This window comes from Drosophila subpulchrella, chromosome 3L (assembly GCF_014743375.2).
Source record: "Drosophila subpulchrella strain 33 F10 #4 breed RU33 chromosome 3L, RU_Dsub_v1.1 Primary Assembly, whole genome shotgun sequence".
Lineage (NCBI taxonomy): Eukaryota > Metazoa > Arthropoda > Insecta > Diptera > Drosophilidae > Drosophila > Drosophila subpulchrella.
In genome coordinates this window covers 12,624,454-12,639,213 of record NC_050612.1, presented here as the reverse complement: position 1 = coordinate 12,639,213, position 14,760 = coordinate 12,624,454, and the positions used below count along the sequence as shown (strand labels likewise).

Here is a 14,760-nt window from a genome sequence, read left to right as displayed (position 1 = left end):
TCCCTGTATTTGTTCTTGCTTCTTTTAATTGTTTTCTTTTGTGAAAGATTCAATATTGTATTTCTTTTCTACTATCTATCTTTTCCGTTTCTTCTGTTTTACAGGCAGGAAATCTCCATTTTTGGGTTTCATTTGCAAAGCAAACGGTAATTTGGTTTTTGTCTTTTTTTCGTTATTAGTTTGTTATATCTTTATAATGTTTTTTGTAGTTTTTGTGTCTTTTGCTTGTGTTTTATTTAATTGCCATGCGAAAGTCTTTTGCCACCACTTTTTTAATAAGTTTTGTGGGCTCTTGTGTTTTGTACTTTATTGAGTTTTTAGACTACATATATTGTGTTTTTTTGCTACTGTTCTGTATTTAATTTTACTATAATTGTGGAACATTATATTGCGTTAATTTAACAACCTATCCTAAAGCTACTTTTTTAATTGCTAAAATCGGTTTCACTGTTGAGATTAATTTTAAGTGTTAAAGAAAGCTTGATAAATTAAATTTTTTCTTTATTCAAAATAGTTAAACAAAATCGAAATCATAAAATACAGTTTCCGGCTTAAATCTATTAAATAGTTTTTTAAAGCTTCCAGTCAACATTTATTATTAACAATTTAAAGGTTTAAACTTTTTAAGGACCTATACTTTTTCTTTTTTTTTTCGATAACTATCTTTTTACATATTTTGTTGACTAAACTTTTCTTATTAACATTTTTGTACAACATTTAATTACATTTTTAATTGCCCATATACATTTTTCTCCTAAATTGGCTACAAAATAATAAAAGTAAATGGTTAAAGAGCCAAAGACGCTGGTCAAAAAGTTCATGAATGCATTACCCATACGCCCCGTGGGCCAATGCATTCGCCGATCTGCAAGTCCTAATTTTCACCAAGCACCAGATATTACTTCACAGACACTTGAGCATTTCACTTACGCTTTGGTGAGCACATCGAAAAGAAAAGATATTACTTCATGGCACAGACCAGAAATGTGTGTGTTTGGCGCCGAAGAAGTCGGGGAAAGAAAGAGGCAGGCCGCAAAATGGCATAAAATTTCGCAATAGTCTGTAATGCAAAAAGCGGCAGTAGCAACAACTGTAAATGCAGAAAAAAGCAAAAAAAACGAAATAAAAAATGAGGAATACAAGAAAAAAGCATTCGCAAATGAAAGTGAGAGTGAATAAGAAAGCGGAAACTATTGCGAGCCAAAGAAACCAAAGACGGCAACTGGTTTCTGTTACTGTCTGTGGCCAGAAAACGGGTTTTGTGAAAGAAATCAAAGAAAAGAAGCCAAAAGCAGAGAAAGATCATGCTCAGCTGCGCATGCGCAGCGTCAAAATAAAGCTTCGACTAAAGCCACAAAAAAAATAAACACTCAACTTGACTACAATAGGGCTGCGAGCTTTTTGACCATCTTTGAGCGCTTGAGTTTATTTTACACATTTTTTTTTTCTCAGCTGGAAGCGATAAAAATCAGTTTGAAAGCTGTAGTAAAAATTTCACTTTCGCTTTTCGTATGTTTTCTGTCGGCTGCTTCCTCTTGCCGTTGTTTGCTTTGTGTGTGTGTGATTTGTTTGTTTGTTGGTTTTTGGTTGTCTGTCTTTGTTTCGTTTTGTTTGCCTGTAACCCGTTTTTTTTGGATGGCCAAAAGCTGCATGCGGAAATTCGCGGAAATTGTTTTTCAGCCATATGCGTGTGGTTCCCATACGAATTCGAATTTCCAAAGAATTTGAATGGTTTATATAATAGAGAAATGAAGAGCACTTGACCCACTTCCAAGTATGGGGATAAGATATCAAGCCCTTAACTTGCCATATTTATGGACCACTATCTAATCATGGTTATATGGCCCTGACTAACTGTCCACCCATTTTCTTTTTGCAGGCAAATCCACATCGAATAGCAAAGAAATCATCTGCCCAGATGACAAGTACAAGGAGGAGGGCGACATCTGGAATGTCGAGGCGCAAACGGCGTTTCTGGGCCCAAATCTGTGGGACAAGACCCTGCCCTACGATGCCGACCTCAAGGTAACACAAGTTAGTATCATTTCTGTCATCGCTGCGTAGTGGCTGCGTCTTTTTATACAATGTCCAAAGGTCTAAATTACACACAAGCTCAAAATTTTACACGAAAAAGGCTGATTTCACTAGATTAATTGCAAGCATTTAATTAAAAATTTGAATTATTCTATGGAAAATAACTTAAAAACCTTTATTCCAAGGCAACAATCACTTCCATAACTATAAACTCGAATGAGAACCAATTCATCTAGTGGAAACAGCCTAAAACACACAAAAACACAAGTACAGTCATGACAAAACACACGGCGAAACAGTTAACTTGAATGTTATCGATTGCTTACTTAGTGCGAGAATTGTATTCTCATCATCCGAGCTCAGATCGTGTGACTAACACCGAGGAAATACCATCCGTGTCCAGTTGCTCATCGCATATTTCGCATTTAACATTTTAGTATGCCGACCTAGACGAGTTCCTGTCGGAGAACAACATACCTGATGGCCTGCCCGGCACGCATCTGGGTCACTCGAGTGGCCTGGGTCACCGGTCCGATTCCCTGGGTCACGCAGCGGGTCTGTCGCTGGGCCTGGGCCACATAACCACAAAGCGGGAGCGGTCGCCCTCGCCATCCGACTGCATCAGTCCGGACACGCTAAATCCGCCATCGCCGGCCGAGTCAAGTGAGTATAGCGAACTATCGGTCTATCGGTGCATCGATAAACTGTCAATTGAGATCGTAAATAAATCACAATCAAATAATGTAAAAAGCGAAGCGGAAAATGCAATATCTATTGAGATCGTTAACTAAATTTTGAAAACAACTTAACAATTATAAAGTATAATGTCAATATAAAGTAAAATATATTAAAAAACCCCGAAATATCGATAAAAATTTGCAGCTCTAATTATTCTTAAATTTTAACTTAATTTATTAAAACAAATTGGTATTAATATGTTTGAAAAGATATTTAACTTAAAAATATATATCTGTTATACAATGTAATCATACTCTTAAACGATAACATTTTGTTATCAAATGAAAATTCTTATCAACTGCTTTATCAAATCAAAAGCGACATTTTTAAAAAACACACGTATAAACGATCCTATGACTTTAATCAACAACTTTTATTGACTTTTATAAATGAAATTATATAAAAACACAAATGGAATGGACATTGCTTCTAACTTAAATTATAACTGAATTATATAAATTAATTTAAGTTACCTACAAATGTCATATCAAATGCTAAATGTTAAAGAGACACGAACCGAAGGTCCCACCCAGGACCTTCACTCAATGATTCCCATTCCAATTTGTGCAAAACCTTAAATTTCAATTTAATTCAATTTCAAATTCAAAATATAATTTTCCATGAGTTTACCATCCATTTTACCTTGTTTGAGTTTACCGTTCTGAGGTTGATTTTTATGATGTTTAATTTAGCACGAAACAGTCTGTGAACCATTGTTAACATTTAGTATTTGATATTCCAGCATTTTCGTTCGCCTCCTCGGGCCGTGACTTTGATCCGCGAACTCGAGCCTTCTCCGACGAGGAGCTCAAGCCGCAGCCGATGATCAAAAAGTCACGCAAGCAATTCGTTCCAGATGAGCTCAAGGACGATAAGTACTGGGCCCGTCGCCGGAAGAACAACATCGCCGCCAAGCGATCCCGCGATGCCCGGCGCCAGAAGGAGAACCAGATTGCGATGCGGGCACGCTACTTGGAGAAGGAAGTGAGTACTAGGGGAATACCGATCCTTAAACCATCCAAAACTAATCCCAAACTTATCCCGCCCACTCAGAATGCAACATTACATCAGGAGGTGGAACAGTTGAAACAGGAGAACATGGACTTGCGTGCACGTCTATCGAAATTCCAAGATGTGTAATGATAAATACAATTTTGTGACTTGGCCTGAGGACACCACAACAATTAAATAATAATAACTATTGATAAAAAAATAACAATAATCATAACTATGATAAAAACTACTAATAATGTTTAGTACAGCAGACATGAAACCTACACTATAAAATACATATTGTATCTAAAAATATGTATATGCAAAAATATAATTATTAAGCAAACACACACACAGCATACACACACACACACAACAAATCCCTCACGGCGTCGTGCTCCGCTTAAATATTTATTTTATGCTTAAAAACTAAAAGCAAATTAACTAAACACAAAGGAGGAGAAAACCGAAACCGAATGGAAACTAAACATTTTTTAGAGTAGCCAAAAAAGAAAGTAAAGCTCTGCAGCCGAAGCTTTTTGCCTTTAAAGTAGCATACTTCCGAGCGCAATGGGAATCCTAAAAATAGAAAAACACACACAGACCTAGAATTGTTATCTTTTAAATTGTTTAATAGTTGTCTAGCCTAGTTTTACGATAACCTCCCCCTTCTTCGCCTTCTATTGCTACTTTTCCCCCACTCCTAACTCTTTTAATTTCTATTACTTTTTGTAATTAGTTTTTCGGTTAAGTTTTGCTTTAGCCATTAGTGAAAGGAGAACCACACACACACACAAAAAATCATATTGTAAATAATTTCGTTGCCTTTTTTTCAAATTAACTCGGGAGAAGAATTACCATAAAAAGCATAAGAAAACTTGTATAAAAAATTGCAAAATGAAAACCCACAAAAAAAAAGAGAAAATTAAAGAAACGCTAAGAGAAAACCATTTAGAATGAGCAAAGAACTTCCCTCCTCAGTTGCCGGGCACTTGGCAGCTGGTTAGTTTAAGTGAGCTATGATTTTTATATAAACCTAATGAAAAAAAATATCAGAAAACCCCAAAAAAATTATAAAACCAAACAGACGGACAGCGACAGACGGTGGACAGACGAAAATGCAAAACTAGAAGTGAAATAGTTTTCGTTGTTGATTTGTTGATACTAAAATAACCAACCCAAAACTAACCCAGACATAGTCAGCTGGTTAAAGCGAGAGAACTACTTTTCGTACTACCTACTAACAGAACCACACACAGACCATTTCCCCGGAAAAACCCCCCTTCAAACCGCTCTATCCCCCCACATATTTTCACATTTTTCTTTTAGTTGTAAAAATTTTATTCGTATATCTTTTATTACAAGAAAAACTATTTCTTTTGGTGTGATTTGCAAGATCTTAAAACAAACAATTTAAAAAAAAAAACAAAACATTTTACATAATACCGTACAATTATGTTACTTTAAACAACAACTATTTTCGTTAGTTAAGTTTTATTAGTTATTATTATTTGTTATACATTTGAGTTACATTTACCTGCATACAATTATCTAGAAACTTAAGAAAATATATGAAACTACAGAAAAAACGACCGACCGAGAGCAAATTTAAATTTTTTATATTCAGCAAACGAAATCGAAGCTAAAGCAAGAGTTAATTAAGTTCATTAAGCACTTCTTCTTAACAAGTTTCGATAAGTCTTATTTATTCTATGGAAAAATGTGCAAAAACCAACAAAAAAGCAGAAAGAAACCACAAAAGCAAAGATCGATAAAGGAGAGAATGAGCGTAACGAAAAAGTGAGAAAGCAAACAACAAAAAAATTGTGTGTAATAATAAAAGTCTAAGCGTTGCTTTTAACTATTGAAAACTCGTTTATTTTCTGTCTATCTACCCACACCGCCTTCTCGGCAGCCCCGCCCCCTCGCCACATAGCTCATTGTTAGTAAATAACTAATAAAAAACCATACAAGGATCTCAAGACAGAGTTAAAGAAATAAACCTACAGCCGTAACCGCAACCGAAATCGAAATCGAAACTAACCCTAACGATAGATGCAAGAACTACACAAATAAAATAGTAATCTACTTAGCATTATATAGCAATATAGATATTAGCCATCCCCCCATACTTTTCTTTTGGTTCCCTTAACAGAACCCCCAAACAAAACAAACCTAACCTAAAAGCCTTTTGCACTGCTATGAGACCACCTAGAGAAAACAACCACAAAATAACGTTAAAGATGAAGAAAGAACCCCACAAGTAAACCAAGTAAAAATAAAACTTAAAAAAATGTTGGGTGTCATTTTGCAAGATGAAAATTTTTGAGCTTCGGTTGTTGAATGAATTCACACAAGTATATACGATAAACTTAACACTTATGGATAACTCAAAATAGCGGACTATACGACTAAGCAGATTCAAGCAATTGCTACATATTTGTACGACAAAACCAGAAGTAAAACCAAAATCATGTTATATTTATATAAAAATATTTATACCTAAGTAACATAAAATTGCGCGTAGAGGTGAAAACAAATTAAGGCGATATTTTGCTTATTTACTTGACCTGGGCTTCAGTTGAAAAGAGCGTAGACCTCCCCCCAACACAACCCTTAGTTAAGCGTAGTTTTGTATATTTTTAACAACTATTGTTTTCCGTAGTTTGTAGTTGAATTTTTGTAGACAATTTTTGGTTAATGTAGAGCATTGTTGAATAAAAAAAACGAGAATAAAAATTCGAATCTTAATTTAGATAGTTCGAAATTAGTTGGGCTGACATACAAAGATACACCACACCCATACTCACGCAATTTAAAGGGGGAGGTTGCGAATTCTGTAGCCTACTTTCGGGCATGGATTTTCCCAGGCCAAAAGCAAGCAAACTTTTCCAGGGCAAGGAAATTTATTCAGAGCAGAAAGTAGTATTTTCGTTTCAAACATTTTCCTTAAGTTTCAAAAAAGAAAACCCAGATTTTCGAATAAGAATGTTCCGTAACAAAATGTAGACTTTGTAGCAACAACAGAAGACGATAAAACTGAAAAGTATGAAACGTTTAACAAACAAATATGAGAACTAACGAAATTATGTTTAATATACAATAAACATTAAAATATATATTTATTATATACAAAACGGATTAGTTAAATGAATTACGCATGCTACAAGACAAACAAGCGAGTAACTTTTGTAGATAAATTCGTAGTTGATGATTTTTATATCTACCTTATACAGATATTAGTTGTATGCAAATAGTACACTCAACTAAATAGCAAACGGGCAAGGGAAGGCGATCGTTAGGCAGGGTTAAAAATAGTAACTAAAGACACAAATTGTTGCAGTGCAAAGCAGAAAACAAACAAAAACGAGAAATTAGCAAAGCGATAATTTAAGTAAGTAAGTAACGGGCAAGAGCTGAGTGTTTTTAGGGGTTAAGAGTTTAAAAACAAAATGGCGGCGTAGCGGAAACGGAAGTGGCGGCGCGAATCGAATGGCAATGCGAAACATATTAAATGCTATTATATACATACATAATATTATACACATATACATAACTTATATATACATATATATACATAAAAATATATTCTTACATATTATTAAAGACGAAAATGTTGTTGAATTTTAAAATCAATAAAAAGCCCCGAAAAAAATCCACAAATAAAAATATTTAAATGTAGTAAGAATAAAAAAAAATGGACAAAAACCAAAAACTTGTTAGTTGTTGCAAAAAATCAAGCTAAATTAATTGAATAAAACCAAACTAAAAAAAGAACTTAAAAAAGCGTTTTAGAGCCTTTACTTATATTTTGAGAATTTTGCAAAATGAAACGAAATGCAAATAATTTTATAAACGAAATGCAAAAGAAAGCTGAAGGTAAATTCATAAATAACACAAGGCTACCATAGCTTAAGTTGAGGCTTAAACGAAAGCTAGATCAAAGCTTAAATTCAAGCCTACAAAGAGAAAAGAAAAACTTCATTTGGTACTTAAAGAAAAAATCTTAGAAAAAAATCAGCTTAAGGCATTAGAGCAATGCTAAATGAAATCCACAAAAAACTCAGCCTAATTGTTGTTGGCAGCATGCAAAACACAAAATAAACACGAATGGAAACCAAAATTAAACTAAAACTTAAAGATGAAAGCCTAAGCAAGGACACTAACATGTACCTAGATATATATACAAAACCAAAATAAAACTACGAAAAAACCAAAAGAGAAAACCTAAGGAAATTCCAACACAAGTGCTCGAGATGCTGCAGATATTAGCTATAATTTATTAACTAACTGAAGTCATTTGTTAATTATTTTACACTCAACTTAATTAAGCTTAAGTTCCGAAAACATTCAATATAAGTTTTTGTAGATTTTGTTAACTGAATGAGAAAGTTATGTTTCTGTTATGGGCTATAATTTCAAAAAAACTGAAATTAATGCGTAGGAACTTCAAGAGATAGGAAGTGAGATTTAGGCGTGGCAAAAAAATTATGTTTTATGAGAAACTGCAAAAAAGAACAAACAATAAAGGTTTAGATACAAATTTTGAAACGATAAATGCAAAAAATTAATAAATATCGTTTTCATTTCATTGGCTTTTGTATGGTATACTCAAAGGTAAGTTGGTTTTGTAAGTTCGTATAGCCTATTTTTTGGCTGCGTCTGGTTATTTAAGTTGTTGGCCTTCAACGCAGCTGGATACTTATATTTGAGGAACTGGAGGTCAAGTTGATTGCATAATTGGTGAGTGGAAAGAGGATATAATAATGGAAACTGGATATGATATGAGCTGTGAAACAGTTGGCTGTAAGTGACAAGGTGTATAAATAAAGCTGCCAGAAATCCAAGAACGTAAGCTACTGCACAACAAAAGAAATAGAGTATTTAAAATTGTTCAAATTTAAATTATGAAAAAAGAAACTGTTGGTTTTGTTAATCTGCAAATTTCATTTACAAAAACTTTCAAAAGTTTATTCAAAGCGTATCAATTTCCGCTCCCCGTCGATCACAAATGAAACTCGCTCGATTTCAATTTACATTCATTTCCATTATTCCACCAACGAAATGAAAAATGGTAAAATGATTTGTTTGCCAGCCGAACCTAAAACCCGAAAAGGCCATACACCTCTATTATGCAAAAAACATAACAAACCAACGAAAGAAAAAAACTTCAAGCTTATTTCCTCATATATTGCTTACAAAATAAACATCTCAAACATGAAACTCGCAGCTAATTTCCGTTGATTAACAACAAAAGCAACAGCAACTATTTGAGATATGGGAGCTGCATAACCAGTACACATTGAAAAAAATCATATTGATATTGACATATCAGAAAAAAATGTTTAAACTTTTATTTTGTTAACCTCAAAATAATATTTAAGATTTTTGTATAATCGCATATTATTAATAATAATAAATATATATCTGGAAATTTTTTTTTGAAAATATATATTAGGAATATTATTTGAAAAATATATATCTGGAATATTTTTTTAAAAATTGGTATAAATATGAAATAAAAACTACTTAAGATTTGTATTATTATTATTTAATATAAAATATATGCATCTTGAATTTTTTTTGGAAAATATCTATCTGGAATATTTTTTTGCAAAGTATCAATCTGAAATATTATTTGAAAAATATCTATCTGGAATATTTTTTGGAGAATATCTATCTGAAATATTTTAAAAAGAATATATATCTGAAATATTTTTAAAATATTTTTTAAAATTTTATATAGATGTGAAATAAAAACTACTTAAGATCTGTATAATTATTATTTTTATATTTTTTTTTTGACTGCACAATTTAAACCAGACCCAGACCTGAGGCTCAGCAATTCGATTACTTCCCTGTGGGGAAATGTGGCAATAAATGCGAGCAATGCTCAAACATATGCTGCTTCCTCTCGCCCGCCGCGCATATTTTTGTGCCGGCCAACACTTACGAAAGCGAAAAATGAGTTAACAACAACGGCCACTCAAAATGTTAATGGCCAGCCAGCAGCGGCGTGGAAACTGGTAGTATGCAGGCAACCGCTAACAGACAACGTTGAACTTGAGCTTGAAATACAAGCCGAGCGAAGCCAAAAGAGAAAGACGGGGGGAGAGAGTGGGGAAAGGGGGGAGCGAAAGAGACTGCGGTTAGTTTGAGCCAAGTTTGTCGACAACTGCATTTGTTGATCAACCCAAATGAGGTCAACGCGGCGTATACGTAATTTGCGTTAAATGACAAAACAATATGTAAGAGCCACTCAACACTTATGAAACGCAGAAATTCGATTACAGGCGAACATCTGCAATTTCAAACTATTTTGGCATCGGAATTTAGGGTTACGATGGTGAGTGGGAAACACTTTAAATATGTTGAACATAATAATAAAACCTCTTTTTGAAAGGTCTAAAAATATATATAATTTTAATTTTTAGATAGTCGTGATCTTTATAAAATCTATTGTAATTTTTGAAACAACTAAAAATAAAAACGAAATACCATTAACATTTTGTACTATTTTGTAATTCAATTTTAAAAAATATTTAAGATCTTAATTTTTTCTATTATTATAGTTTCAGTTGTGTAATATTGTATCTTTGAACAGATCCAGTTCTTCATAAAATCTATTGTAATTTTAGAAACGAACTAAAAATAAAAACTTAGTATCATATAAATGTTGTACTATTTTGTAATTCAATTTTAAAAAATTTTTGAGATTTTAGTTTTTGCTATTATAATAGTTTCATTTGTGTAATATTATATCTTTGAACAGATCCAGTTCTTCATAAAATCTATTGTAATTTTAGAAACGAACTAAAAATAAAAACGAAATATCATTAACATTTTGTACTATTTTGTAATTCAATTTTAAAAAATTTTTGAGATCTTGGTTCTTGCTATTATAATAGTTTCAGTTGTGTAATATTATATCTTTGAACAGATCCAGTTCTTTTTACGTTTGGTAAAGTTTACACAAGTTCTAGGAATTATTTTTTATGAGTGTTTCAAAACTTTCCACATCAGAAAGTTGGAGTTACAGAAGATCGACTGTAGTTGTTGTCATTATTGATGTTGCTGGGTGTTTGTACTGCTGTTGTCTGTTGAATGGCGCCGGAAATGCGCATCATACGATAAATGACGCCCACTGGCAAACTAGCAGAGCCAGCACCACCCCTTAACCACCCCCGCACCCCATAGTTTTTTCCAAGCAACCCCCTTAACCCCCGGCTGCCCATCATTTTGCTTGGCGTCGCCTGTTTTGACAGTTGACGTTTTGCCGGCAAATTTTTCTCAAAAAAACAGTCGAAAAAAAGAGAGCAGGCGCCCGAAGAGAAACCGCCAGCCCCAGTGCAATTGATGACGCAACAGAGGCGTAAGAGAGCCAACCCCCAAGTGACATAATATTCGAGTATATGGCCCGCTCTTTAAGACCCAAAGAGAGAGCCCCCCTTTTGGCGCTCCAAGCAAACGACTGGCTGTTCACACCATTCATTCGCTGTTGAACAGCGGCCGTGGCAAGTTCAGACAGCAGAGAGACGTTCAGCAAAACAGGCCGAGAAAATACAAAAGGCCAAACAATAAGAAAAAAAATTATCAAAAAATGATGAATAATAAAAAAGGCAAATAAAAAGCAACAAAGTGGAGCGCACCCCGTAAGCAAATCAACGCCGAGAAAACTTGAACACGTTGCCGCCGTGCTGCTGTCTCTTTCGCCCCCCTGCTCGCCCTCTCTCTCTCACGCTCTTTCTCGTCGCGTAACGTAAGCGTATTACAAAACAAACGCCAACGTAACCAAAAGAAATAAATAAAATAAAGGCGCTCGCTCGCGTGTTTGGCAGTGTAAATAAATAAAATAAATAAATTAGTCACAAAATATTGAGCGGGGTTTCAAGTGCACCCCCCCCACCCAAGTTGCCGCGCACCACCAACACACAAATAAAAAAAATAAAAAATTAACCCGTGTGTGCGGCGGGGTTACGTAAAGCCGACGGACAAGCGCCGTTCCAAGTTCTTACAAAACAAAAAAAAAAAATTAAAAATTAGGAAAAAACCACACATAACACCAGCAAATATATTTCCCAATTCCTTTTTTTCGCACGCGTGTGGCTATAAATTTTTGGCAAACAACAAAAAATACACAAAAAAAATTTAAATAAATTGCAAGAAGAAGAGGGAGAATTTCGTGTTTGTGAGTGTGTGTGTGAGTGATTCTCGAGCAACAGCCCACCACCGCACCCCCCGCGAAAAACCGCCCCTTTTTTGGGGAAAAACAAGGAGGCGCGGTTCAACAGCGACAGGTAATTCCATTTGCCACTCTCTTTCACACTCTCTTTCGCTCTCTTTAACCTCTCTTTGTGCGTGTTACGACATCGAACCACATGCTCGCCCTATGTGTGCGTGCTTTTCTGGCCCTGTGTGTGTGTGTGCAATGTGAATGAACGCTCAACAAAGTTGCATTTTTCAAAGATTGGCACATTCAAGTCTCTCTCTTAACTTGCCTGCTCGCGCTCTCTTTGGCGGGGGAAAAACTGTTTTTCATTTGCTATCTGCCGATTGTGAAAACAAAATGTGCTGCTGCAGGGGGAGGGGAGAGGGGGAAAATGAGGCGGGCGGCTCTTACGTGTTGCCATATTTTTAAAGGCATTACTAAGCGTTTTTTCTGCGCCGCTTTGTTGACGTTCTGCCTCTGTGGCCAATTGAATTCGGCCTGCACTTGATAGTCATTTCTGTTTAATGTGTGATAAAACTTTCGCGGAAAAGTATATATCACCGATTTCGTGATAAACTAGCCCTGATAAACAGACAATCAAACAATGATTTGGCATTGTGGATTTGGGAAATTCCTTTTTTTTAGCTTTTCAATAACAAATTATATTGTTCATTTACAAATTACTTTTGTTTTACAAATTATTTTATAAAAAATAAGTTCTAAAAACATTTTTATATTTTTTGAGTTTTATAAATCAGCTGAAAAAACTTCATTGTCTAAAACCCCATTAAACTGAAGTTATTCATTTTATAATAGAGATTAATAATAATTAAATTGGTTGTCAATATTAAAGCGTTTATAAGCTTAGCTCTTATCTAATAGATTACAAAAGTATAAATGTAGAAAAACTTGTTTTAAAATCAATAGTTCAAGTCACAAGATAATACAATAATACAATAATTATTTTATGAAACCAAATCCAGCTTATACATATTCTAATGGTTTTTTATTTTTAATTTAGTATATTATTTAAATAGTTCTTTAGAACCTTGGGGTAAGGACTTTATATTTTTGTTATTTAACAGAATGTACTAAACAAACTTATATTTTTTTGCCCGAATATCTGTGACTCACTTAGCGGTTTCGCAACTTTCCGGTTTAAAGTTGACAGTCCCAGATAATCTACTAAAAATTTGCCTATTTGTCGGGGTCACCACCCATTACTCGTCAGCCTCCAGACTGGCTCCTTTACCCCTCTATCCCTCTCTTCCGTATCTACCCCTCTCGCTCTCGCGTTTAGCGTTACGACACGCAATGTACTACGAGTATTATGCGACGTTTGCTGCCAATGAACGAGCCATTCAGTCAGTTCGCCCACTTGGCCCAAAACGAAAAGCGCCAAGGGGTTTAAACACAAAAAAAAAAAATGGCTGGCTTGGAAAGAGGAAAAACCTATTTGCATACGTCATCCAGCGAAAAGGTTCGTCATGAGTCAGAGTCGAATATCGAGGAAGCCAGACTCCAAACAGCAGATCGCTGTTATATAAACAAAATCAAACACCAGGCTGGCATTATGTAAGGCCAAAAGGGACTGGGCCCAATTAGTCATCGGGCGAGTGGGTTCTTGTGTAATCAGTGTGAAATCAAAACTAGATATTTTGGTGGCTAATTGGCTTGCCTCAATAAATTCTTCACCCAGGTTTCTGTTGTAGTTTCTTGGGCTATTTATACGAGCGTTTATCATCGTCGTCATTGTCGTCCCTCCGAATACAATGTCATAAAACGTGTGAGCCAAGCAAAAAACGACAAAACAAATGAGAAACCAATAAAACAAATATCAAAGAAGAAATCAAAATATACGAAAGCGAACATCAAGGCAATGAAAATTTATGTGATTTCATAACTACGAGTATGATTTCATAATTACCGGGAAAATTACCGGCGGAACATAATCAATTTATAGCGCACATTATTATGCAATTTGATGGTGTGCTGATTGGTATGTGATTAAAGAACTTTATCAGAAGACCAGGGGGATTTATAAAAATTGGTTATTGGTTCAAAACGTTTATAGGAATTTAGTTCTTAACTTAAAACAATTTTTAATTTTTCAAGAACCCTGGAGTAAGTAGTTTCCTGTTTGTACCTCAAAAATACTAATTAAATAGTAGATACAGAACAACTGTCGTTTTCAATCAGTACTTTACAACCTAACGAATGGCCAGTTCCTTTATCGACTTCAATCAACGTTTGCCTACAATCACTTATCGTATTTAAGGCAAACAATGCCTGCATTCAGTTGACTTAGAATACCATCAAAGGCTGTTATAACTATAGTTATGGGGATATTATATGTCATCGCATTGTCACCGTTGCCATTTTGTCTGACTAAACGTTGGACGACGTTGATAAAAAGGCAGTCGTTCGTTGTTTAGGATTGACATTGCATAATATGGTCAAATCTAAAGCAATCTACGAGCTATATTGCTTTGAGGGCGTGTTGGCTCCACATATTTGCAGTTCGCCTAGGAACGTTTATCGGCAATCGGATTATGCAATGCGACTATAGCCACGATTGCAGTTGGATACACGTGCAGTTATATGAGTCGTATACATAATTTCGACTTACGCAAAGCCAAGCCAAAACTATCAACGACAACAGGAACAATTAGAATCGAGTGCCTGGGAGCTTGTTTACCAACTTTTCCCTCGCACAATGTTCCACAATGTTTCACAATGCCAACTGATATAGCAGCCGGGGGCCCCTATCTCAATCGCCTTGGCCA

At 34.8% G+C, this 14,760-nt stretch overlaps 2 protein-coding genes across 14 annotated transcripts in view; both read left to right on the top strand.

The window, feature by feature from the left end:
- Positions 1-6,504, top strand: part of LOC119553009 (hepatic leukemia factor) — a 60,208-nt gene extending 53,704 nt beyond the window's left edge. For 4 of the 13 annotated variants that reach the window (XM_037863049.1, XM_037863045.1, XM_037863046.1 and 1 more), the window contains 5 exons: positions 105-146; positions 1,880-2,034; positions 2,472-2,697; positions 3,515-3,756; positions 3,826-6,504. In XM_037863049.1, coding sequence (XP_037718977.1) covers positions 105-146; positions 1,880-2,034; positions 2,472-2,697; positions 3,515-3,756; positions 3,826-3,912 — 752 coding nt within the window. In that variant the 3' untranslated portion in view covers positions 3,913-6,504. The remainder of the gene's footprint in view (positions 1-104; positions 147-1,879; positions 2,035-2,471; positions 2,698-3,514; positions 3,757-3,825) is intronic. The other 9 variants (XM_037863050.1, XM_037863048.1, XM_037863042.1 and 6 more) reach the window with 4 other exon arrangements.
- Positions 6,505-11,269: 4,765 nt separating this feature from the next.
- The window catches only part of LOC119552652, a 30,005-nt gene continuing 26,514 nt past the window's right edge, over positions 11,270-14,760 (top strand). Inside the window, exon 1 of the mRNA XM_037862349.1 lies at positions 11,270-12,062. The gene's annotated coding sequence lies outside the window, so the exon portion shown is untranslated. The remainder of the gene's footprint in view (positions 12,063-14,760) is intronic.